Source organism: Suncus etruscus, chromosome 2, assembly GCF_024139225.1.
Source record: "Suncus etruscus isolate mSunEtr1 chromosome 2, mSunEtr1.pri.cur, whole genome shotgun sequence".
Taxonomy (NCBI): Eukaryota; Metazoa; Chordata; class Mammalia; order Eulipotyphla; family Soricidae; genus Suncus; species Suncus etruscus.
The window spans coordinates 35,742,086-35,767,234 of NC_064849.1; the positions used below are offsets into that span (position 1 = coordinate 35,742,086).

The 25,149-nt window shown below is 39.6% G+C and overlaps 1 protein-coding gene across 1 annotated transcript in view; it reads left to right on the forward strand.

Moving 5' to 3' along the window:
• Positions 1-12,862: 12,862 nt before the first annotated feature.
• The window catches only part of GCH1 (GTP cyclohydrolase 1), a 57,473-nt gene continuing 45,186 nt past the window's right edge, over positions 12,863-25,149 (forward strand). The window contains exon 1 of the mRNA XM_049767500.1: positions 12,863-13,304. Coding sequence (XP_049623457.1) covers positions 12,950-13,304 — 355 coding nt within the window. The 5' untranslated portion in view covers positions 12,863-12,949. The remainder of the gene's footprint in view (positions 13,305-25,149) is intronic.

The window sequence follows — 25,149 nt, forward strand, 5'->3', positions numbered from 1 at the left end:
ATGGAAAGGAATAACCTTGGCCTAAATACAAAGAGATCTACCCCTGAAGTTTCCTGGCATAAGACCAGCTCTAGGCCTCAGGAAAGTTATCGTTCGCTCCAAGACATTGTCCGTAGCGCCAACACACTTATCACACAGTCTCTGTTGTTGGTTTCATGTTTCTGTATTAAAGATTCTGGAATCTGCATGTCCTACATTGAAGTCATGATGTGGAGTGCCTTCTCGTTTCACCTCACCATGAAAGGGCAATGCAGGAAGCCCTGTCCTGTAAGCAGGTTGTTGTTGTAAAGTCTTCTCAGTGTTAAGGGAAGTCTCTTTTGAGCAGGACGATGTCTGAGCAGTGGTAGGGTCTTCCGTGGTAGAGGATTGCTTCCAGGTGATGTTATAGACAAACCTCACCATAAAGGGGCAAAACAGCAAGCCCTGTCCAGTAAGCAGGTCATTGTTCTTGTTGTCTTCTCAGTGTTAAGGGGTGTCTCTTTTGAGTAGATCGATGTCAGAGCAGCTGTAGGGTCGTCCCTGGTACAGGAATGCCTCCGGGTGATGTTATATACAACCTTGGATGTTTTGTAAATGTCTTCTGTAGATCAAGGGGTAAATGGAGAATGCCCATTTTTCTGAGGCCTGTGCCAGGTCTTTATGTCAATGTTCAGGGTGTAAGGTCTCATTGCACTACAAGATTTGTGTGTTCTCATTTCTATTAGATAAGAACTTATTGGTATGTATAGTATTTTCCCATGTTAGTGTGCCTACGCAAACAAGATATAAAGCCACGTGGTGCTATCAGATATATGGGGGCATAAGAACATTTCCAACAAGACCCATGACTTGGTTCAAACATAAGTATTAAACTGAGGGATTCTTTCACACCAAATTCCATATTGAGCAGTTCACAAAGGGAAGATAAAAAACATGGGGGGGGGGATCATCACTGTATAAGAAAGTATTTAGCAAAAGTTATAGCCATCAAAGAAAACACCCATAAAATGTTGAAAAGATATGTGTCCTTTTTATGCCTTTTAAAATAGTTGGGTGGGTGTTAACTCTAGGGCACCACTTTGGTCTGTGACTTAGGACTCAACAGTACTTAAGTTAGAAAGGGTAAGTAATGATGATAGGAGTTAAAGAAGTTAAAGAGAAATATGAACTTATGAAGGGGTATGCAAAAGGGCAGAGTACAAAATGGACATTCTGCATACATAGAAACATAATTCAATGATAGTGAGTACTATTAATGTTTCTTGTGAGAGTACTATTAATATTTCTTGTGAGAGTACTATTAATGTTTCTCGTGAGAGTATGATTAATGTTTCTTGTGAGAGTACTATTAATGTTTCTTGTGAGAGTACGATTAATGTTTCTTGTGAGAGTACTATTAATGTTTCTTGTGAGAGTACGATTAATGTTTTTTGTGAGAGTACTATTAATGTTACTTGTGCGCGCGGGGGCTATTGCCCCCGCGCGATTTTGAAAATGTAGACTGGACAGAGATTATCAGTGCCGGCCAAACCTCCTCCTGCTAGACTCCCGGTTCCCAGGAAGGAGAGATCCTTCAAGAAGCTGGGAGACCAGAAGTTCAGAGCCCCACCCAGACCCTCCCTAAGGAGCCGCATGGATAGTGGGGGAAGGCCTAGGGTACCTTCAAGCTCCACCAAGGGACCCAACTCACCGGCTTGCCCAGGGGTGTGGCCCGGGGAAGCCCTTGAGATCGGAGCAAGGCGGCAGAGGGGTGCTGGGGTTACCCAAGTCCCGCACCCCCCCTAGGCCTGGCCAAGCAGGCCTCCGGCATGTCGGGGGCCTGCCAAACCTCCTCCTGCTAGACTCCCGGCTCCCAGGAAGGAGAGATCCTTCAAGAAGCTGGGAGACCAGAAGTTCAGAGCCCCACCCAGACCCTGGTTTATTGTTTTTAATCTGGATGTTTGGAATACTATATATTACTGAAGTTTATTCATCTGATGTCAATCAGTTTTTTCAATTTTTCTATAACATACTGTTCTAGAAACATGCATTCAGAGAGGAAACTACTTTTCACTTTAAGTGAAAAAGTTTTTAAATTATTTAAAACTGTTTCATTTATCATAAAATTTTCTCCCCACACACCAATAAGAAATATTCATGGGTCCAAAGGCCATTCCTGGAATTTCTTTCCCTGGCTGTGTGTGTTGGACAATTCAGTGACTGGTCCCAGTTATGCTGCTCTATTCAGAACCAGTGGTCTTGGGAACTACCATGGACACTTCAGAGATAATCAGAGACCACCCAGGTCACACCAAGTGGTGTTCATGCAATGTTGGATATTTAATGTTGGGGGTGTGTGTATGTGTCTGGGTTGCCTTTACATCATGTCCCTTGGCTCAAAATTCACACTTTAATATGTATAGTGCATAAGTGTTTATATACTCATAGTTGTAGAACTATCATTGATATGAGCAGTTTAGTGCAACCAAAATTATTTTTGATATTGGGGAAAAGAGAGAGGGAGCAAACTCCCCTCTCCAGAAAACTTCAGTATTCAATGAAAGGAAGAAGATGAGAAAAAAAAAAGCAAGGTATGAGCATGTGGCAGAATAAGAGGGAATCAGAAACAGAAACAGAATGTTTAAAAAGTAAGAGAGGCTCGGTTGGGCTCAGAACACTCCGCATGCCAGGATTTCGTGGGCCTTTGACTGGTATGATGGGGGCTCTGGGCAGGACAGCTAGCCATAGGACCCCTGGGCTGACCACTTAGTCCAGGTGAACAAGATTCCCCCCACACCAGGCGGGTCTTCAGGGCCACGCCTGGTTAATCGGGCCCTGGGGGGAGGGGGTGAGAAATTCCTCCCTAGGCATCCAAAAACTACAGAACCGCGCGTACTTCATGTATTCAGAATATTCCTTATTCTTATGTTATGTTTTGCGTATACAGAATGTTCATTTTGTATTCTGCCCTTTCCCACACCCCTACAAAGCTCTTTTTTACTCCTTAACTCTCTAACCCCCTCTCAAACATCACTAACCTACATTACTCTTTTTAACTTTAGTAGTGTACAATCCTAATCACAGTTCACAGCTGTGCATTTTGTGTGACAACCCCAAACTGTTTCAAGATACATAAAATGGACATGTATTTCTTTAGAATATTTTGTGTTTTTTCTCTGACAGCTATAATTCTTACTAAATGTTGTCTTATACAGTGATGATTTTAACCACTTTTTATCTTCTCTTTTTGAGCTGTTTAACAAGGAATTTTGGTGGAAGAGTCCCCCAGTTTAATGCTTATGATTGAACCATGTCATGGAAATCATTGCAATTGTTCTTATGGCCCCCATATGCGCCAATAACACCACGTGACATTGCTTCTTATTTGCATAGGCACATTAAAATGGGAAAATACTATACATACAAATAAGATCCTATCTAATAGAGATTGGAACACACAAATCTTGTAGTGCAAGGGGACCTTACACCCTGAACATTGACATAACGACCTGGCACAGACCTCAGAAGAAAGGGCATAATCCATTCTCCCCTGAACCAGGGAAGCCATCCACGAAACATCCAGGCTGGTCTATAACATCACCTGGAAGCAATCCTCTACCACGAAAGACCTACACTGCTCAGACTTCGACCTGCTCAAAAGAGACTTCCCTTAACACTGAGAAGACTTAACAACAACAACGACCTGCTTACGGGACAGGGCTCCCTGCATTGCCCTTTGATTGTGAGGTGAAAGGAGAGGATGCTCCACATCCTGACTTCAATGTAAGATATGCAGATTCCAGGATCTTTAATACAGAAACATGATACCAACATCAGAGAATGGTGAAAAATAAAAAGTGTGTTGGCACTACAGACAATGTATTGGATTGGACGATCTAGCTTGCCTGGAGCCTAGACTTGGTCTTGTGCCAGGACACTTCAAGGGTCTGGTCTCTTTGTACTTAGGCCAAGGTTATTTCTTTCCATGTCCCTCATATTTTGGTGGGCCTATGCAAACAACAATTGCCACTCTAACACCGTTTTTACTGTGCTCCTTTGACTCTAATCCTTAAAAAGAACTCACTTAAAATTTGAAGTTAACTTAAGCTAATATGCATGTATATGGAAATGTAAGAAAATGCTATGCCTGTAATGTTTAAGGAGTTACGTAAGTTTTATGGCTTTAGATTGCCTTGTGTACTGTTAAGAAATATTATAATGTGTTACAATCTGGGGACTTGAGGGACAAAGTAATTGTACATGGATTCTGTCTTATTTATCTTAATGTTCTTTGGCTGAAATTTCAAAGTTAAGATATCAGCAAGGGGACTTCTGAGAATTATGTTATGGGTGATTGTCCTTCCACTGTAACTTTACCTTGTCCTCTTTCTTTGCACCCTTGTTCTCATAATTAAAAATAAAAATTTAAAAAAAAGAAAGTATGTTATTTAATTGATAAATAGAAATATAAACACATATAATTCCTGATTATCTCAATATATGCCAGGATTTATATATACATGTATATTTGTATGTGTATATTATGTATATCTTTGGGGATAAAGAAATTTTCCGAAATATATATTAAAATTATTATCAACGTGTAATAACATGTATACATATATAATATAAATAATCGCTATAAAATTATAGCTTTTATATCAAGTATATAATTATAATGTACTTAGATAGGCATTTATATTTAATATAAGCATTATTTTCAATAAATCTATTTCCATTATAGAAAAAAAAAGTAAGTCCATAAAAAAATGTGTATACTGCCCATGAGAAATGTGGGTAGATCTTTGTCCAAAGGAGTAAAGACCTCATGTTCTCTTCATCAAGCATTATATATTTGCCAGATATGAGGTCCTCCCTGCCTATTCCTACTTCTTATGACTATCAGTCACAGGATAGTCTCTTCTAATATCTCATATGACTTCATGGCCAGGCTGCTCCGGTCCTGATATTGGGTTCTATGTTCAGAAAAGATTTTTTGTTTTGTTTTGTTATGGAGCCACACCCAGCGGCGCTCAGGGGTTACTCCTGACTATCTGCTCAGAAATAGCTCCTGGCAGGCATGGGGGACCATATGGGATGCCAGGATTCGAACCAATCACCTTAGGTGATTGGCAGCTTGCAAGGAAAATGCCGCTGTGCTATCTCTCCGGCCCCCAAAAAAGATTTTTTGGGGTTTTCTGTTCTCATATTCAATTTTTCCTAACTCCAGCCTCATAATTCTTAGGGCTATTTGGGATCTTCCTGTTAAAAATAAAAAAATAACCCTGGCTTTATTGCCTATTCCAGAATAAAGCAGCCACTCCCACATTTATAGCAATAATTTTTTATTTGTCCCAAGTTATTGCATACACAAATCTACTTTCTATCTTCATGAATTTGTTTAACCTACATATTTTATATAATAGAATCAAATAATATGTGAACTTTCACTTCTTGCTATTTCTTTTACTTAGTATATGTTTTCAAATTTCATCAGTGTTAGAGGATGTATGAGTACTGCATTCTTATAACTAAATAATATTGTATTGTATGTATATGTTTATACATTCATCAGTTGATGGGCATTTGAGCAGTTTATAGTTTTGAACTATTATGAATAATCGTGTTATTACAACTCACACATAGGATTGTTTTTTTTTCCTGTGGGTATATGTTTCCATTTTGAGATATGTTCTCTCTATTTAGTTTTTATTTTTTGGGTCACACCCAGTGGTGCTCAGGGGTTACTCCTGCCTCTGTGCTCAGAAGTCACTCCTGGCAGGCTCAGGGGACTATATGGGATGCCGGGATTCGAACCACTGTTCATCCTGGATCAGTTGCTTGCAAGGTAAACACCCTACCCCTGTGCTATCTCTCCAGAACCTCTTCTATTTAGTTTTTAAGCCACATCTAGCTGTGCTCAGAACTTACTCCTGGCTCTATACTTGGGGGAATCACTCCTAAGGGGAAATATGTTATATTGCTGGGGATTAAATCCAGACTGGCACTCAAGACAAGTGCCTTCATCCCTGTACTATCTCTTTAGACTTGATATCTATCTTTTTAAATCTACTTCCAAGTAAGTATGATGTAGTATTTACTCATACCCTTTTTTAGTATATGTGCTGCCGAAGAGAGCACATTTGCTCATACCCTGATTTTCATTTCCCTGATAGCTAATAGATAGGATGTTGAATTCTTTTCTTGTCTTTACTGGTCATGTGTATGTCTACCTTACAAAACCATGTATTCAAGGGGACATCAGAGACATAGTTCAAGAACACATGATCAAGGTCTAGAATTTGATCCTTAGTATTGATGCTAGCACTGCCCTACCACTGCCACATATAGCCCTGTTGTTCTTTGAGCACTACTAGGTGTGTCTCTGCTGACACAAAAGCATTACGGGGTGTAACCCTTATTTATTTATTTATTTATTTATTTATTTATTTATATTTGTTTCTAGGCTACACCCAGCAGTGCTCAGGGCTTAGTCCTGCTCTGCATTCAGGTATTACTTCTAGCAGTGTTCCAGAAACTATATGGAATGCTGGAGATCAAACCTGGGTCAGTGCATAAAAGGTAGGTTCCTTCTCCACTGTATTATCTTTCTGGCCCATGTAAACCTTATTTAAAAAATATCCAAATTCTTTGCATAATTTAGCTTAGGCTACCTCATATATTTTATATGTTCTTGATACTAATCCCTAATCAGATATATAAGTTACAAATAATTTTTTCCATTCTGCATGTTGCCTTTTCTTTGCTGTGCCTTTTGAACTATAGACATCTTTAATTTTGATGAACTCTAGGTTATTTTTATATATTCTATTTCATTTTTTTTAGCTTACCTTATTTTAGTTTTGTTGTTTTTCCTTTTGGTAATACTTTTGGAAGAAATTTAATTGGACTGGAGAGAAAGTGCGGGAGGTAAGTCTCTTGCTTCACATACAATAACCTTGGTTTGAATCTCTGGCACTTTATATGATCCCTGAATAACACTAGGCATCACTCCTGATCACAGAGTCAAGAAAAACCTTGAATAGTTCTGGGTGTCCTCCCCCCTCAAAAAACTTAAAAAAGGGGCCGGGCGGTGGCGCTAAAGGTAAGGTGCCTGCCTTGCCTGCGCTAGCCTAGGACGGACCACGGTTCGATCCCCCGGCGTCCCATATGGTCCCCCAAGCCAGGAGCAACTTCTGAGCACATAGCCAGGAGTAACCCCTGAGCGTCAAATGGGTGTGGCCCAAAAACCAAAAAAAAAAAAAAAAAAAAAACTTAAAAAAGGAAAGGAAATTTAGTTGCCTAAAATAATTACAAGAATATTTACCTAATTTTACCTATTTTTCTAAGAATTTTATAATTTGTTTTTACATTTAAGTCTTTGCTTCATTTTGAATTCATTTTGAATATTTGTGTATGGCATGAGATAGATATTCTATGTAGCTACCTAATAGGCATGGTAGGATTTGTTAAAAAAGACTTCTTATGGGGCTGGAGCAACACACAGTGGGTAGGACATTTGCCTTGCATGTGTTCCCGAGTTTGATCCCCAGCATTCCATATAGTCCCCTAAGCCTGCCAGGAGCGATTTCTGAGCACAGAGCAAGGAGTAACCCCTGAAAGCTTTTGAGTGTGGCCCCCAAACCAAAAAAAGATGAAAGTCTCCTTAAATACACTTAGTTTGGTATCCTTGTAGAAAAAGAATTGGACATAAACATAAGTGTTTTCTTTTCTTTTTTTTGGGGGGGGTCACACTTGATGGCGCTCTGGGGTTACTCCTAGCTCTGCACTCCATGCTCAGAGAACTATATAGGATGCTGAAGATGAAACCCAGGTTTACCATGAGCAAGGCAAAAGCCTTTCCCAGCTATGCTATCACTCCAAGTGTTTCTTTTTCATAGAGAAACATGTTTGTATCATATTTTTAACTACATTCTTTTTTTATGTGTTGAGTTCTCTTCCCCACAAAATACATGTTTGTTTTTTACTCTGCATTCATCTCTTGCCTTTCTTCCTCTCAGTGTTTTAATTTTCAATCCAGAAAGTTACGACATTTCCCCCTTACTCCATGAGCTTTGCTTTTTGATTTGAATCTTTGTTTGCACATACTTATTATTATTTCTCCCTTTGTTTAGTTTTGTTTCTCTTGACTGTTGTATGTTTGCACAGTTGCCATGCTTTTAAACTATCTTATTTTAATGAGTATGATTGAGAATGACTTTGTGTTTCTCATCATAGCAGAAGTCCATAGGTTTTCTATGTCAGCTACAGTTTACAGTGTAAGTGGTCTGTGCTATATTCCTTCTTACATGAGGTGTGGGCTAGAACTTAGTCCATAGGCATTGTATTCTCCATTAATATCCCTCTTTTATTTGAGATAAACTACTCAAGTAGTTCTCAAAACTACTCTTGCTGACAGTAGTCTTCTTTCCTTTAAATTTTTTCCTTTCTTCTTTGTCAGAAGAGAAGTGAGGGCTTCCATTCAGTTTTTTTCCCTCCATTTTGGAGGCAGTTAGTAAGAGATCTCGAGATTCCTTTGATTCTATAGTCCTGCTTCTGGAAATCAGCGTGAAATAAGCCCACTACCATTCATTTTGATCTAGAATCTCCTCCAAAGTTGGAATTTCAAAGATAGAGACTTCATAAGTGGACTTAAAGAGTGTTTTGTTTTGTTCGGAGTCACATTGGAGGTATGGGGTATGGAAAGTTCTTTCTTACAAGTTTCTTTTTTTTTTTTTTTTAAGAGGTACATACTTTATTCAGAGGTATTGAGAGGTATTTATTAAGAGGTAGTAAGAGGTACATATTTAATGCTTATGATTTCTTTAAAGGGCTTATTTAAGTTTGACCATGAAAACAGAACAAGTACTATTAGGATGTGAAAAAGTTAATGCAGTTTACTATCACATTTCCTTTTTAAGAATATAAGCATTTTTTTTCCTTTTAAAATGAAACTACTCGGACCAAAGAGTGACTCAGTAATTCAGAATATGTCTCACATATTGTCTTTTACTCTGCATTCATCTCTTGCCTTTCTTCCTATCAGTGTTTTAATTTTCAATCCAGAAAGTTACTACATTTCCCCCTTACTCCATGAGCTTTGCTTTTAGATTTGAATCTTTGTTTGCACATACTTATTATTTCTCCCTTTGTTGGGTGAGGCCCTGGGTTGGGTCCCAAACACCACGACATACACAAAACCGATTAAAATATAACTGTGGACTTCGTGGCTCACAGGATACATTAATTTTTTAAATTAAAAATTAAATGAAAATTGTAAAAAAAATTGTAAAAAAAAACTCCCAAATATGAATCTGATAGCTTTGAAGTATTATGACTGTCTAATTTCCACATTTGGAGCAATGATTCACTTACAAGGTTCTTGGAAGCTGCTCCTAGCAGTCTGGTGAGCTTTATGGGGGATCCAACTCAAGGTTTCTGCATGTACCAATATGCACTCTGATTCTTTGAATTATCTCTTTGTCCCTAAAATTTGTTTGTTTGATTTTCTTTATTAAACATTGAAAAAATGGGGGGCCAGAGCAATAGTGCAGTGGTATGGCGTTTGCCTTGCATGCTGCTGACCCAGGATGGACCCGGTTTCGATTCCTGGTGTCACATATGTCCCCCAAGCCAGGAGCGATTTATGAGTGCATAGCCAGGAGTAAACCCCTGAGTGTCACCGGGTGTGGCCCAAAACCCAAAACAACAATAACAACAACAACATTGATAAATTCTAATTAGGTTACCTGTAGCAATGGGAAGTACTATATAATGTATAATGTACATTTTGTTGTTGTTGTTGTTGTTGTTGTTTTTGAGCCACATCTGGCAGTGCTTAGGGGTTACTCCTGGCTCTGTGCTCAGAAATTGCTCCTGACAGGCTCGGGGTCCACATGGGATCAGCCACATGCAAGACAAACGCCCTGCCACTGTGCTCTCTGGCCCTCTGTATAATGTATGTATTTTTGTACCCTTGGAATGGTCAATCTTTTGTTCTGTATATCTCACTCAACAGCTTCTTTCTTTTGCTACTGATCTATAACTGAGAGAATTAAAATAAAATTCCATGAATTTTTTGGGGCACAAAACAACTATCAGGGTGATTTCAAAATGGAAATGAATCTTTTCTTGGATTAGAAATAAAGGTGCCACTACAATGCCTGGTGCTTATTAGGACCCATAATTTTACTGTTGAACCATTTTATGCTAATGAATTTCATGGATAGTACTCTCTTTATTTTAATGTATTCCTTTTTTCTTTTACTGCCAGTTTCTGTCTACAACCATTCCTTTTTAACTCTGTATACTTCACTGTTAAAGTGTTTGTAGATATTGGCCATTTAAAGCTTTTTAGTATTACCTTTGGACAGTTCACTAAAAATACAGGATAAAACAGAGGCTTGTGCTGGTAATTGATAATAACAGTGCTAAGGTCTCAGTGGTGTTTATAAGAAGATGTTGTCTTCAGAATAAAATTTCATGGCAAATTGTCCTTAGAGCATATTGTTAATTAATTGTTAATAAACTAATGTTTGCAAATGTTTTTTTAAAATAAGACAAGAGATTGCCACACAACTATTTATGAAGTCCTTCCATTTTGGAAGAATCTAATTTTTTTGTTTTGATTTGCCAAATATAAGTCTATCATCTAATGTTGTCTTCAACTGTTTGAAACGATTTTGATTAGCAAGTATCAGGAATAGTGGTTAGTGAAGTTAAAGGGAAAAATACTTCAGGATGTTGCCAATGGGGAAATTTTTAAAATAAATATTGGGAATGTTAAAGATATTCAAATATTTTTATACTTTTCATTGTGTAATATAACATTTAATGAATATAGGTATTCAACAACTTAAAAGAAATCTGACATGAGAGCTGGAGAGATAGCACAGAGGTTAAGGCGCTTTCATGCAACTGACCCAGTTCAATCATCAGCACTATATATGGTTTACTGACTACCATTGGGAGTGGTCCCTGACAACAGAGCCAGGAGTAAGTCCTGAACACTACAGGGTGTCCTCCCTCTGCACCCCTCCTCCAAAAATATCAAACAAACAAAAAACATGTCTCAAATATTTTCTTTATTTGAAATTAAAGGTTCATAGAAACCCAGGCAAAAGGGGACCATATGCAGTGCTTAGGATAGAAAAGGGGTCTACCAGGTTCAAGTTAAGCACAGAAACTCCTGTGTCCTCACTCTCTGGCCCTGCTTGAAACTTTCAAACACTAATTTCATGTATCAGAAAATAAGCACTAGGGCCCGGAGAGATAGCACAGCGGCGTTTGCCTTGCAAGCAGCAGATCCAGGACCAAAAGTGGTTGGTTTGAATCCTGGTGTCCCATATGGTCCCCCGTGCCTGCCAGGAGCTATTTCTGAGCAGACAGCCAGGAGTAACCCCTGAGCACCGCCAGGTGTGACCCAAAAACAAAACAAAACAAAAAACAAACAAAAAACAAACAAACAAAAAACACAAAAACCCAAAAAAAGAAAATCAGCACTAGAAATTTGAGGGGCCCAAATCACAAAACACTAAGTTGGTACATATTTTAAAAATCACCTTTAACATTATAAAATGTCTCCTCAAGCGAAGAAATAAAGTCCACCTTTTAATTTAAAAGACAACAGTAAAAACAGATGTCATTGGTTTAAAAACCAGTTAAAAATATTACACAATGAGTACACACAGCTGGGAAAGGAGCTACTTAGCAAACGTCACTCTAAAATTCTGAGTACTAAATCTCCACAGTTGTGTTGCCACAAAAACGCAAATGCAAATGAGACTCAAACAAAACTCCTAATTTTTTTTTTTTTTTAAGATTTGCAAATCAATTTCTCCTGGCTCAAAGGTCTGGATTTCACAAAACATCCTCCTCTACACTGGGGGGGGGGGGGGTCTCATAGTACATACAGTCACTCCTCCCCCGAGAATGGTAAGAAGATTCTGGCAGGCGCGTTGGAGATGGATGGATGGATAGATGGAGGAATGGAGGGAGGGATGGATGAGTGGATGATGAATGCATGGATGGAGGAATGGATGGATGAATGGATGGATAGATGACTGGAGGGAGGGATGGATGAATGGATGGATGAAGGGAGGGAGAGGAATGGAGGGATGAATGGATGGATGGAGGGAGGGATGGACGGATGAATGATGAATAGATGGATAGATGGAGGGAGGGAGGGATGGGAGGATGAATGGAGGGATAGATAGAATTTTTGATCAGCTATTTTTGGTTGTTTATAGTCCTATAGGCTAATCTCCTGTACTTGTGCTCATACGGTCACTTCGGGAGGTGCTAGGAGGCCTTATGAGTTGCGGGGAACTGAGCGGGCATCGAATTGGGTGGGTCGCACATCAAGGGAAAAGCACTTGTAACTAACTCCTGTCACCATCTCTTTGACCCCCTTGTGCAATCTTTTCAAGCATCCAAAAGTCTATGAATTTCACGAAGCTGGTTTCATTGACTACTTTTACCTGGTTGGCTCCTTCCCCTCCCCACCATTCCGCACCCCAGGAGAATCTATCTGTTCATCTTTTTTCTAAGTGGGGAGCACCCTCAAATAAGCACAGAGAGGCCATGGTTCTCCGGGTGCTCTAAAGGCACGGCGCCCAGACCGGCCTCGCAACCCTGAATTCGTAGTTCCTTTCGGATTCGATTCAGCCCATCACCGCTCCGCCAGGGTAGCGGGTCCAGAGACCTCGGCAGGTCCCCCGATAGAGCCCGGCCACGCCCCCTTTCCGGGAGTCGCCCCTCCCGTGGGCGTGGCCGGAGCAGGGAAGGAGGCGGAGCAAGGCCATGACGCAAAGGGACTCTGACCAATAGGAACGCTCTGCGGCCCCGGCTCAGTCGCCAGCCTATAAATACGAAGCTGCCGCGCTCCTCGAGCCCCGTTGTCAATTACAGTTCCTGGGCCGGGCCGCGGGTGAAATTGACTGACAGCTTGGGCAGCGCTCCCGGGTCCCTCCCGAGCTGCAGCGGCGGGTGCATGGAGAAGGGCCCGGTGCCGGTGCCGGCGCCGGCGCCGGCGAAGCCGCGGAGTTCCAGGTGCAGCAGCAATGGGGTTCTCGAGGGAGAATCCCCGCGACCCGGGTCCAGCCGGCCGGGCGACAAATCGCCCCGACCCGAGACCAAAGACCAGCAGCACCCTGGCCGCTGGCCGGGCGAGAAGCCCGGGGACAAGGAGGTGAACGAGCTGAACCTCCCCAACCTGGCCGCCGCCTACTCGTCCATCCTGCGCTCTCTGGGCGAAGACCCCCAGCGGCAGGGGCTGCTCAAGACGCCCTGGAGGGCGGCCACGGCTATGCAGTTCTTCACCAAGGGTTACCACGAGACCATCTCAGGTCAGGATTCTACTACCCGGGGGAGGAAGTGGTTGCGGGAAGCTCACGGTAGCTCCAGCAAGTTTCCCGAGTTGCTTAACTCTGGGCAAAGAGGTGGGAGTGTAGCCTGGCGAACCCCGTCTCGGCCTGGCGCTGGGCCCAGCTGCATAAGTCCAGGCAGGGGCTCTGCTCTGGGATGCATTTCTGACCGGTGCAGCTAATACAACCATTGAGGGGGGATTCCTGGGGGTACCCTGCACACCCCTCTCTCCTTGAGTTTGGAGTTGGTGAGCACTCTTCAGGGAGTTCCCCCTCCTCACCTCTCTTCCCTACCCCAGGCTCCTTCCTGGGAGCTTGTAGCTGCAAGGGCCACAGGTAAAATAAGACTTCTTGAGATCTCATGTTGATAGGTCTGGGGTGACGTCTCATACTTGTACTTAAGTGTTTGGGGAGCCCAATGTTCTCCTTCACATCAATCACCACACTCTGACTTTCCTTGTGGAGAGAGAGTGTGTCGGTGTGTCTGTGTGTCTGTGAATGATCATTCCCATTGGTTCATATCAGGTGCACTCCAGTTCCGGTCTCTGCCAGAGTCTGGCACCTTTGATGGCGCTCAGACTTGCAAGGAGTTTGGAGCGTGAGCTTTCTTGTGTTACTTGTTGCTAATATCTTCTGTGCCTCTCCTATACCCCAAATCCCTCAAATGGGAAAGCACTTAAGAAATAGCCAAGAGGCACCTACAGGCAGCCTTGGAACTTAAAGGCTTGAGCAGGCCTCGATCCCCACTCCACCCACCATCCAGATTGGCTCAGTGAAGCCCCCTCTATTCCCCTCGCCTCTCTAGTTAAACCAGGGTTCTTATCAGGAGGCAGGGAAACAGTGGATGGGGGAGAGTGGTGGGCAGAGGAAAAGGATCTAGGACATTGCTGCCAATTTCCTGGGTGAATGGTGTCTTTGGAAAGAAAAAAGAGCAAGAAAAGTCGCTGGTGGCTCCAGCTGCTGGGCAATTTGGTAGCTTCCTGGGCCCTAACCTTTCTACTCCACCAATGTTTCCCTGTTGCAAGTATCTGCTCAGTATCTAACAACTTCCACTTTGGGCCTGGGGAGACTGAAGTTATTTTTGCCCAGTTTCCACATGCCAAAGGAAGGGTGGGAAATCAAAGAGTGAGAAGGGTGGGGTCCAGAAAGGAAATGATAATGCAGCCTAAAGCCAAGAAATGTTTTAGTTCTATGTCCAAGTTCATTGTGTACTTCTTTGTGACAAAAGTTTGGAGCCTCAAGAAGCAGTTTTCAAATGCACGAAAGGAAGAAGAAACTTTCTTACATTTGGCAAAGGTTCTGTAACTGGTTGTTATTCTGTGACATAATGAACACATATTTTCCTAGGACCCTGTTGGTTTTGCCTCTGGTGGACATAGAAAGTGGTCTGTCTCCTGCTTCTGGCCAGCCTTGGGAATCCTGCCTCATAGAATTCCCAGAAGGGAGGGATTTCTGATTCCAAGAAGGTGCTGAATGATATTAGAAGGTTCACAAGATTTATTAAGGAATGATTTTAAGGAATGATTTAAGGAATGATTAGGAGAAGCTTTTCTTATGAAATATAAAATTAGTGACCTTTGAAATCCCACCTATTTAGTGTTAAAAGTTGACACCTAGAGATGGAAAGCAGATGAATGGCTTCCAGGGCCTGGAGAATAGACTGGGTAGGGGTGTCTTTTTAAGGGTGAGGAAAATGTTCTGACAGTAAACAGTGGTGATGGCTTCCAAAACAGAATTGTTAATGCACGATACTTTAGCAGTTGTACACATTTAAGTAGTCAGCAAGGTGAATAGGAGTGCAAAATAGAGTAGTCTATGGACCATTGAAGAATTGATTTGTTATTGATTTGGAATCAGGAGACCTGTTCCCAGACCATAGGAGGCTTCTGTCTACCCCTCGATTTTTATCTCTATTAAACAAAATCTCTTGGGGCCGGGCGGTGGCGCTAAAGGTAAGGTGCCTGCCTTGCCTGCGCTAGCCTTGGATGGACCGCGGTTCGATTCCCCCGGTGTCCCATATGGTCCCCCTCGCCAGGAGTGACTTCTGAGCGCATAGCCAGGAGTAACTCCTGAGCATCACCGGGTGTGGCCCAAAAACCAAAAAAAAAAAAAAAACAAAAAAAAAAAAAAACAAAATCTCTTTTGAATTCAGGGAAAGAAGAATGACTATATTTTAACCCTTTAAATATTTTTTATTCATATATATTTTGATTTTGGTTCTCTGGGACATTCCTACATCAAAAGTAGTCAAAGAGACCAGGGAATTGAATACAGCTTTACTGCATATAAAGCAGGGATTCAGTCCATTGAGGGTGCTCTTCAGTCCCATAAAGGAATTATTAATTTCTGTTTATTGAATATTTTTTGTTTGTTTTGGGGCCATACCTGATGATGCTTTTCTCCTGGCTCTGTACTCAGGAATTATTCTTGGTGTTACTTGGAGTTCTATATGGGATGCTGGGGATTGAACCCAGTTTGATTGTATATAGGGCAAGCAATTTACCCACTGTACTATTGCTCCATCCCCTGAATACTTTCTTTTGTTTTAGTTTGTTTTGCCATCCACTTGGCAATGATCAGAACTTACATATTCCTGGTAGTGTCCAGAGGTATGTGATGCCAGGGTCAAAGGGTTGGCCGCATACAAAACAAACACCCTACCAGTTGTTCTTTTTTTTTTAAGGGGGGGTATTGGGCCATACCCGGTAATGCTCAGGGGTTACTCCTGGCTATGTGCTCAGAAGTTGCTCCTGGCTTGGGGGACCATATGGGACACCGGGGGATCGAACCGCGGTCCGTCCAAGGCTAGCGCAGGCAAGGCAGGCACCTTACCTTCAGCGCCACCGTCCGGCCCCCCTACCAGTTGTTCTATCTTTCCAATCCCTTGAATTATTTCTTATGTTAGGAAAAAAAGTGTTTTATAGAGAGGTGGTTTTGATCAAAGGCTAGTTTAGGGATAAATGTTGTTTCCTTCCTTCCTTCCTTCCTTCCTTCCTTCCTTCCTTCCTTCCTTCCTTCCTTCCTTCCTTCCTTGCTTCCTTCCTTCCTTGCTTCCTTCCTTCCTTCCTTCCTTCCTTCCTTCCTTCCTTCCTTCCTTCCTTCCTTCCTTCCTTCCTTCCTTCCTTCCTTCCTTCCTTCCTTCCTTCCTTCCTTTTGCCACACCTGGTGATGCTCAGGGGTTACTCCTGGCTATGCACTCAGAAATCCTGGCTCAGGGGATTGAACTGAAGTCCATTCGGGTCAGCTGTGTGCAAGGCAAACGCCCTACTGCTGTGCTATCTCTCCGGTCCCTCTTTTTATGTTTATAACAAAGAAAATGAGATAGAGAGGTGACAGCTTACAAATGATGGAGCTAGTATTTGAATTCAGCCTGAACAGAACTCTTTATCACTTCCTTACATGCTACACCATATAAGATTATTTGGCGTATCTTATCTACTTTGTGCCTGAAACTGTGAGTTGTGACCCAGTAGGAAAAAGTGAATAGAATGGAGATCTGTCTATAGCTTGCTCTAATGGTAGGTGTTTTAAGGAATGTGTAAAACTGGGAGCTATAGGAGTAAAGACTCCACAAAACATCTTCTTTTATAATTTAAAAAAATTATTTTTTCATTGTTGTTGGGTTGGGGAGGAACATCTGGAAGTCCTGTTTCTCTGCTTTGAGTGACTTCTTGAGGTGCTCAGGATTCAAATCAGAGTTGCAGCTGACACAATTGCATGCCAACAAAATGCTTTGCCTCTTGTAGTATCTCTCCAGCCCCAGAAACTGTTCTGGTTAGGTGTTCATTTATTGTTAGTTATAATTCTTATTGAATGGAAAAGCTATGTAGGTTTTCTGAGTTTTAACATGCTGTTTGAAGATATAAAATATATTTCTTCCATGAGTTGTAAGTAGTCAAAAGACTGAACTCAAGAATTTAATATGGATTTCTCAGCAGTATATAGTTACAGAGAAGACTATATGCAGAGAGGATGAAGATCTGGCTGAACTTAAAGGAGTGAAGCTGAAATGGGGGTGATCCAGGGTTTAGACCAGGCTGGGTGGAAGAGAAATAAGTAGAATATGAAGGGGTAATAAAGAAAACAATCATGAAGAATTCTTAATTATTCTTATTTCTTTGGAAAGTGATTAGGTGGTCATTGGCTCACAATAGATATTATTTTGGATTGGAACAACCATTTCTTTGAAATGGATGCTTTCTATTCCTTTCTTTTTCTTTTTGTGAGGAGGTTTGGGTCACATCCTGCAGTGCTCAGGGCCTATTCTTTTTTATTTTATCCCCTCCCCCCCATAATTAACACTTTATTTATTTAAAATTTTTTAAGTTTAAACACCATAGTTATAAGGTTACTTACAGAAGTTTTTATTCCACAGATAAAGTTGTTCATGATTGAATTACAATCATACAATGTACAACAACCTTCATCAGTGCACATTTCCTGCCACTAATGTCTCAGGGACTACTCTTGGCTCTGCACTCAGAAATTACACATGTCAGGATCAGGGGGCTATATGGGATTCAAGGTAGCACTACACTCGGGTTGGCATGTGCAAGGCAAACACCCTACCTGTGGTGTTATTGCTCTTGTTCCACTTTCTATTCTTTTAACATGATGCTTATATACCTTTGAATATTAATTTCTGGTTAACATTGTTAAGTTGGGTACTGTAAATTATAAAACATGTTGGTGCTTTGCAATTTTTGATTTTTTATTTCGAGGATGCTGCTTTCTGGTGTTCTGTAGAACTTGTCACTTTTTCCTACACTACAGCTTCTCTCAGTGACCTTTGCCTACTGCACCTTTCCCCTGCTTTCCAGCACCTACTTCACCACTGGTGCATCTTTGTTTGATCGCCTAGGGGAGTGTCAGGATTGTGAAAGTCTTTGGTTACAGTTCACTACTGGCTATAGCTTATGGCCTGGGAGGGCAAACCAGAGAAACTATCACCTCTCTCAGGAACTGGCTGTCCTTTTAATCTAGCATCACAGAATGAACTTTGGACCAGCTCATCTTTATCTATTGATGTCCCTTTTTGATTCAGTCACATTCTAGTTCTTTTACAAATTCCAGGTTTACCATCATAAGGTCTTGTTATCTAAGAAAACTTTCCTATATTTCTACGATCTTTTACTTAGATCCTCTGTATGATTAATTCACCAAATGTCTGGGTCTTCTACATATATTTGGCCATTTCTTTTTTCTGTACTCATAGATGTAAATGGGAACAGTCTCATCACCTAGCTATCTTACAAAAGTAAAGTGCAAAGATCTTGTCCTTTGTGAGTTATTTTTTTTTTTTTTTATGACTTTATGGGACCACAGCAGTCTTGACTCCTCTGTCACACTGTCACATTTGTGGTTAAAGTAGATTTTAGCTTATCATGTCTGCCAGGGGAGTTTTCATAAATCATGTTGACATTACCTGACATTTTAGGAAGTGAGTAAATATATATAATGAGAGCGCAACATGGGTAATGAGCTGGTTTTTGTTTTTTTGTTTTTTTAAATTGAGGTAACATTAGTTGCTAATGTAATCAGTTTCAGATGTGGAAGTCAATATCTGTCCATAGGTCATGTTTACCACGAAAAGCCCATCTTGGTTGTCTTCCTACTAGAGTCAATGGGTCATGCTTCTGCTTCAAACAATTTTTATGAAATATAAAAATTTTATTTTCTAAAGATAATGCAAGGCAATCAGGCAATTTACTTATGTAGTCTTTCGTGTATACCTGAAATGTGCTAGCATTCAAAAAAATGTTTCACTTTCTTTCTTTTTCTCTGATTTACAGAATCAGACTGTGATGGTGAAATAGGAGCTTTAATCATTTCAAAGATGTGAAGGGGAACAAAAAAAAGAATCAAATAATCGTATATCTTACATGTATGAGGCACAGGATTTGATTCTTATAATTTCCAACTAAGAGGTCAAATTATATATTAATCCCATATTTGTGGGGTAAAAGGTGTTTTATATTCCATGTTTTAACATATATTACAGAAAGTTAAACTCAGCATTGAGAGGTGTTATTTTGGATGTTTATAATTTAGTCAAATATAGACTCACTCATTTCTGTTGTATTTAGACAATAAATACTTAAGTATGACTTGAGTATTTCTTAGTATTTCTAATGAATACTATGAAAAGAAGAACAAATAACATGTTTAAGTATAATGTGGCTGGAATCTGGGAGTTTTTGAGATGTTTTAGTTCCAAGTGGATGATATTCAGAAGAGAAAAGCTGGTTCTCATAGTTTTTTAAAAAAAATATACTTTCTCAGGGCTGGAGTGATAGTACAGTGGGTGGGACATATGCAACTGCTATCGAGAAATTAACTGACACAGTATTGGAGGCTGTGGTTTGAAATAAAGTGTTAGTAGAACACATTGCCTCTTTAAGTTGTGGGGGTTGTGGTAAGGGAAGTCCTTCATTGCCTTTTTAAAACAGTCAGTGGTAAATGTCAATCATTGGTGTCGTTAGCTTGCAACTTAATTTAGTCTCTGCCTCCAACAATTTCCACATTTCAAGGATGCCCAAAACATAGGACTAAGAGTTCATTTTATATATCAATATGCCTCATATTAATCTAGCTAATTACATATACAATGCTTTTATTTCCAAATAAGGTACTAGCATTTTGGGCTTCAAAATATCTTTATGGGGGAGGCAGCATGATTCAGTCTATTCCTGTACTAGACATTGTTATCCTCAGACTGACTGGGAACTTTAGAATTTCATTAAACAATTTAATTGAATTCTAGGCACTCTGTGGAATACTGGAAACACAGGATACACCAAACTAGGTGTGGCTTTTAGTCTCTCGGGGCAGTGTTGGGTACAAAATATATTTATCAGAATCAGAGTGATATATGTGATTATCGGTTGAGATATGTCCTGATAAAAAAGATATAGCTCAATGAGAACAGTTAGCAAAGGAACTGGAATGCTCACATGCTTGACCTGATGATATCTAGATGACAGCAAACACTTGTGATTACTTACTGTGTGCTGAACACTGTCCCAGGTTCTTTGCATAAGTCTCTCTATTTGACCCTGATAATAGCCCTTCAGGCTAGGAGATGTTATCTCCATTTTGTAAAAAAGGAAACCGAGGCACATGAGTATCTGCTCATGATCCTATTGTGAATGTAGTGATGCTGGATGACGGAGCATGAGAATTATCCTAATCTTTGATAATATGTTAATTTGCCTACAACTATTTCACTGATTTACTTGAATCACCTTTATGTATTTATATATTTATTTTTGGTACTTTTATGCTGTTTCCTTTGTCCAACTGTAGGAATATCTCTGCCTGGGCATTTCATTTCCTCACTAAATTTGAGTCCAGTATTTGGTGGCATAAAACTGCAGTCATAAAGTTTACCAGAAGAGGGCAACTATCTTAATCTTCATTGCATCCTAGATTGTAAATCCTGGAATAAAACCAAATCTTAACTCCAGGCAGGTTATGCAGATAACTTATTTATCATTAAGGAACTGGTGGCAGTTGAATTGGGGAATACTTGGTATTGGTTAGTTAAAGAATACGTAGCTGAAGTACATTTGTTAGAATAAAGGCAGAAAGGACAGTCATTTACTACAAGTTTGTCCTCTTGAAGTCTCCATAGCTGCTTTTCAGATTCTTTGGTGAGGAAAGTACTCATCTTTGAAATCTATCAAACTTTCTAGCACTTAATGATGGTCTTTGTTTAGTTCTTTTTTTCTCTTTCTTTTTTTGGGGGAAGGAAGTACTCTCTGCACACAGGGATCACTCCTGATGGGACTTGGAAGACCATTTGTGTTGCTGGGGGTAGAACCCCTTGCAAAGCAAGTGTCCTACTCGCTGTACTATCACTCTGGCCTTTGGTGAATGTCATTCATTTTAACTTCTTATCAACCTTAACTTCTTAACTTTTCTTGCACAGTGCTCTGTATGTAAATGCTCAATAAATGGTGGCTATCATATATACAGAAAGAAGGGCCACTCCTTGTTGGACATGCTGCACTACTCTAGATCAGGATAATGTCTAAAACATCTTTGTATTTTAAATAGAATTCTCCATCTGTGGAAACTTACCTGTTTAAAGAAATGGTTTCTGGGGCTGGAGAGATAGCATGGAGGTAAAGCATTTGCCTTAGACGCAGAGGACGGTGGTGAATGGCGGCATCCCATATGGTCCCCCGAGCCTGCTAGGAGTGATTTCTGAGCCTAGAGCTAGGAGTAACCCCTGAGTGCTGCCAGGTGTGACACAAAAAACGAAAGAAAGAAAGAAAGAAAGAAAGGAAGGAAGGAAGGAAGGAAGGAAGGAAGGAAGGAAGGAAGGAAGGAAGGAAGGAAGGAAGGAAGGAAGGAAGGAAGGAAGGAAGGAAGGAAGGAAGGAAGGAAGGAGGAAGGAAGGAAAGAAAGAAAAAAGAAAGAAAGATAGAAGAAAGAAGAAAGGAGAAATAAATAAAGAAAGAAAGAAAGAAAGAAAGAAAGAAAGAAAGAAAGAAAGAAAGAAGAAAGAAGGAAGGAAGGAAGAAGGGGAAGAGAAAGAAAGAAAGAAGAAAAGGAAAGAAAGAAGAAGGAAGGAAGGAAGGGGAGAGGAGAAAGAAAGAAAGAAAGAAAGAAAGAAAGAAAGAAAGAAAAAAGAAAGAAAGAAAGAGAAAGAAAGAAAGAAAGAAAGAAGAAAGAAAGAAAGAAAAAGAAAGAAGAAAGAAAGAAAGAAAAAGAAAGAAGAAAGAAGAAGAGAGAAAAAGAAGAAAGAAAGAAAGAGAAAGAAAGAAAGAAGAAGAAAAAAAAGAAAGAAAAAGAAAGAAAGAAGAAAGAAAAGAAAGAAAGAAAGAAAGAAAGAAAGAAAGAAAGAAAGAAGAAGAAAGAAAAAAGAAAGAAAGAAAAGAAAGAAAGAAAGAAAGAAAGAAGAAAGAAAGAAAAAGGGTTTCTTTATTATCCATCAGCATAGACTTCCGGAGTTGTAATGAATTTGTAAGCGATTGTAGAAATTTTGAAATGCATACAAAATTAGAATAGTAGAATGAGGATCTCTGCAACTGTCACTCAACCTCAACAATTGACATAAACAGGCGTGTTGCTTCTTCCCAGCAGCTCATGTTCCTTCCCTGACAGAGTAATTTTAGAATAAACCCCAGCTCTGTCATTTCATTGATAAAGCCTTAGTCATATCTCTAAACTGCAATGACTTAAGATAATTCTGCTACACTTGAAACTAATGTAGTTCCTTAGTGTAAATATCTAACTTGTGTTTTTATTTCTCTGATTTGTATCTATGACTGATTTAGTTGAGTCAGCATCCAAATAAGAATCCTATACTATGAATGTCCTCAAAGCTGTTAATTTGTTATACTGTGCTCTTCCTTTTTATTCCTTAACAATTGGTTAAAGAAATAACATCATTTATCCTGTAATATCACCCATATAATCTGAGTGTGGGACACTTTTTCCCTTGTGACTTTTTTTTTGTTTCTTAGTTCCTTTATTGCTTATTTACCACAAATTAAAAACCTCCCTATTACTACAAACTCCTCTTCCCCCAAAATTCAGCTTGTCAAATTTTTTCAAGAATAACTCATAAATGGTTGCTCTGGTGGTTGTTCTGAGGCATAACTAAATGTCTTTTGTGAAGTTAAGTCTGATCTGCCTTAGGTGTTAACTGATTTGTTTGTCCATTATAAAACTCTAAAGCATTTTGCCTTCTGGATTTAGTAGTCACTGATGAAATTCAGTCTTTATTAGGAGTGACAAAATGATTATGTTTGGTGTTTGATTCCCTCTGAATTTGTAGGCTAATGTTACAAAGATGGTATCAAAGCGTTCTAAGTTCTCTCTGCCATTTTTAGAAAACTTAAAAAGTATTTATACAAAGTTTAAAGTTCACATAGTTTTTAGTTTTTTTTTTAATTCATTCCTGTAATTCTGTAGTGGAGAACTACCTATGACATAGCCATAAAAGAAAAAAAGTATAATTTTATGAAAATTGCAATATTCCATATGTCAACTAAACCCAATGAAGTTAATTGAAAGACTGGGAAGAAATGTTTAAAACTCATAAGCAACAATAATTATAGTAATATAAAATGGATGCTAAAAATTAATGTGAGAGAAAGGCCAATTACACAATTGGAAAATTGGCAAGGCATGTACACACATAATGGGGAAGGAAATACAAGTGATACTTGAGCACATGGAAAGAGGCTTAACCTTACTCTAAGTATGAAAAATGTATACAGACCATGCCAAGTCACATTTTTTTCTTGTTAGATTGGCAGCAGTCCAGAATTCAATACTGCATTATATCATTAGAACTGGAAGGAAACAAAATATTGTTGCTAAAAGCATAATTGTGGAATATTATTTGACAACATCTATCAAAAACAAATGCACATATATTAGTTGGAAATCTTGCCTCTGGGAATTTGATCATATACTATGCTAGGAGTACTGATGTCTGATCTAAAAAGGATATTAAGAGTTTCAGTAGCTTAATGCATATAAAACCAAATTGAGTGATTTTGTTGTATTCTAGTCTATTACCTGCAGTTATTATTTTTTTTTAAATTATTGACTTATCGAGGCCAGAGTGGTAGCACAGTGGTAGGGCGTTTGTCTTGCACACGGTTGACCCAGGACAGATGCAGATTCAATTCCCAGCATCCCATATGGTACTCCAACCCAAGAGTGATTTCTGAGCACAGAGCCAGGAGTAACCCCTAAATGTCTCTGGGCGTGGCCCCCCAAATAAATAAAAATTATTGACTTATTAATGGCTTATTATATAATACATTTTAAAAATTTGCTTTATACCTTTATATTTGCTTAACTATCATTTCCACCACCAGAAAGATACCTGTAATTCCTCCAAACCTCTCCCCATTCCCTCAACTCACCACCACAGTTTCATCATTGTCTGCATTTCTACTTTGTCTTCCATCACCACCTTTCTATGAGGGATATTTAGCATTTTTATTTAATGCAGAGTCTTGAAAATCACTGGAGACTGAGGTAGAATCTCCATATGAAACTTGCTCTTTGGCAGTTTTTTGGACTTTATCTGTGCTCTTTCATTTTCCCCCTTTTGGATTTTGGTTGTTTACTATGAGCACCTCTTTCCACTCCTTATCCCCTACTCCTTTTTTTTATTGCAGCAGTTGCCTTGCTGAAGACAATACCAGGCTTAGGTGGGTGTAGTTTGCTCTACATTTGAGTTTTTTTTTTTTTGGCTCACTTACTTTAGTCCAAATGTGAAGTGCTTATTGTGAGGCTTGATTAGAAATTGGAGCCCAGTTCAATGAAGACTTTTGACAAATATCCCAAAGAATTTCTTGCTAGAAATTAATGTAGTTACACCCATTGTATGGCTTATGTACTCATAGTAAGCTGTAAACTGTGCCAGGTAGTGATGAAGATGTTGCTGGATTTGATGGAGAGGCTCTTAACTCTGTTAGGACTTTGCTGAATTCCTGCTGTAATCTGGAGCTTCCTAATTTTTTCCCACTCAAGAGCTTTTTCTGTCTGAAAAACTTTTATGTGATCTTGGATATGTATATATTTGAAATAGGTTTACACATCAAATATTTACTGATAGCAAATCATAAAGAACTTTCTTTTAAAGCAATGTTTTGTTTCTCCTTTTCTATATACCACAGATCAGTGGATCATCCTGTCATCCTTTGTCTTTTTTCTTCTGGCTTACCTCACTCAACATGGTATATTTCAGTTCCAACTAGGTTGCAACAGATTACATAGTTTCATCATTCCCTGTAGCTCTGTAGTATTCAAATATGTTTATAAATATATATATATATATATATCACATATTCATAAT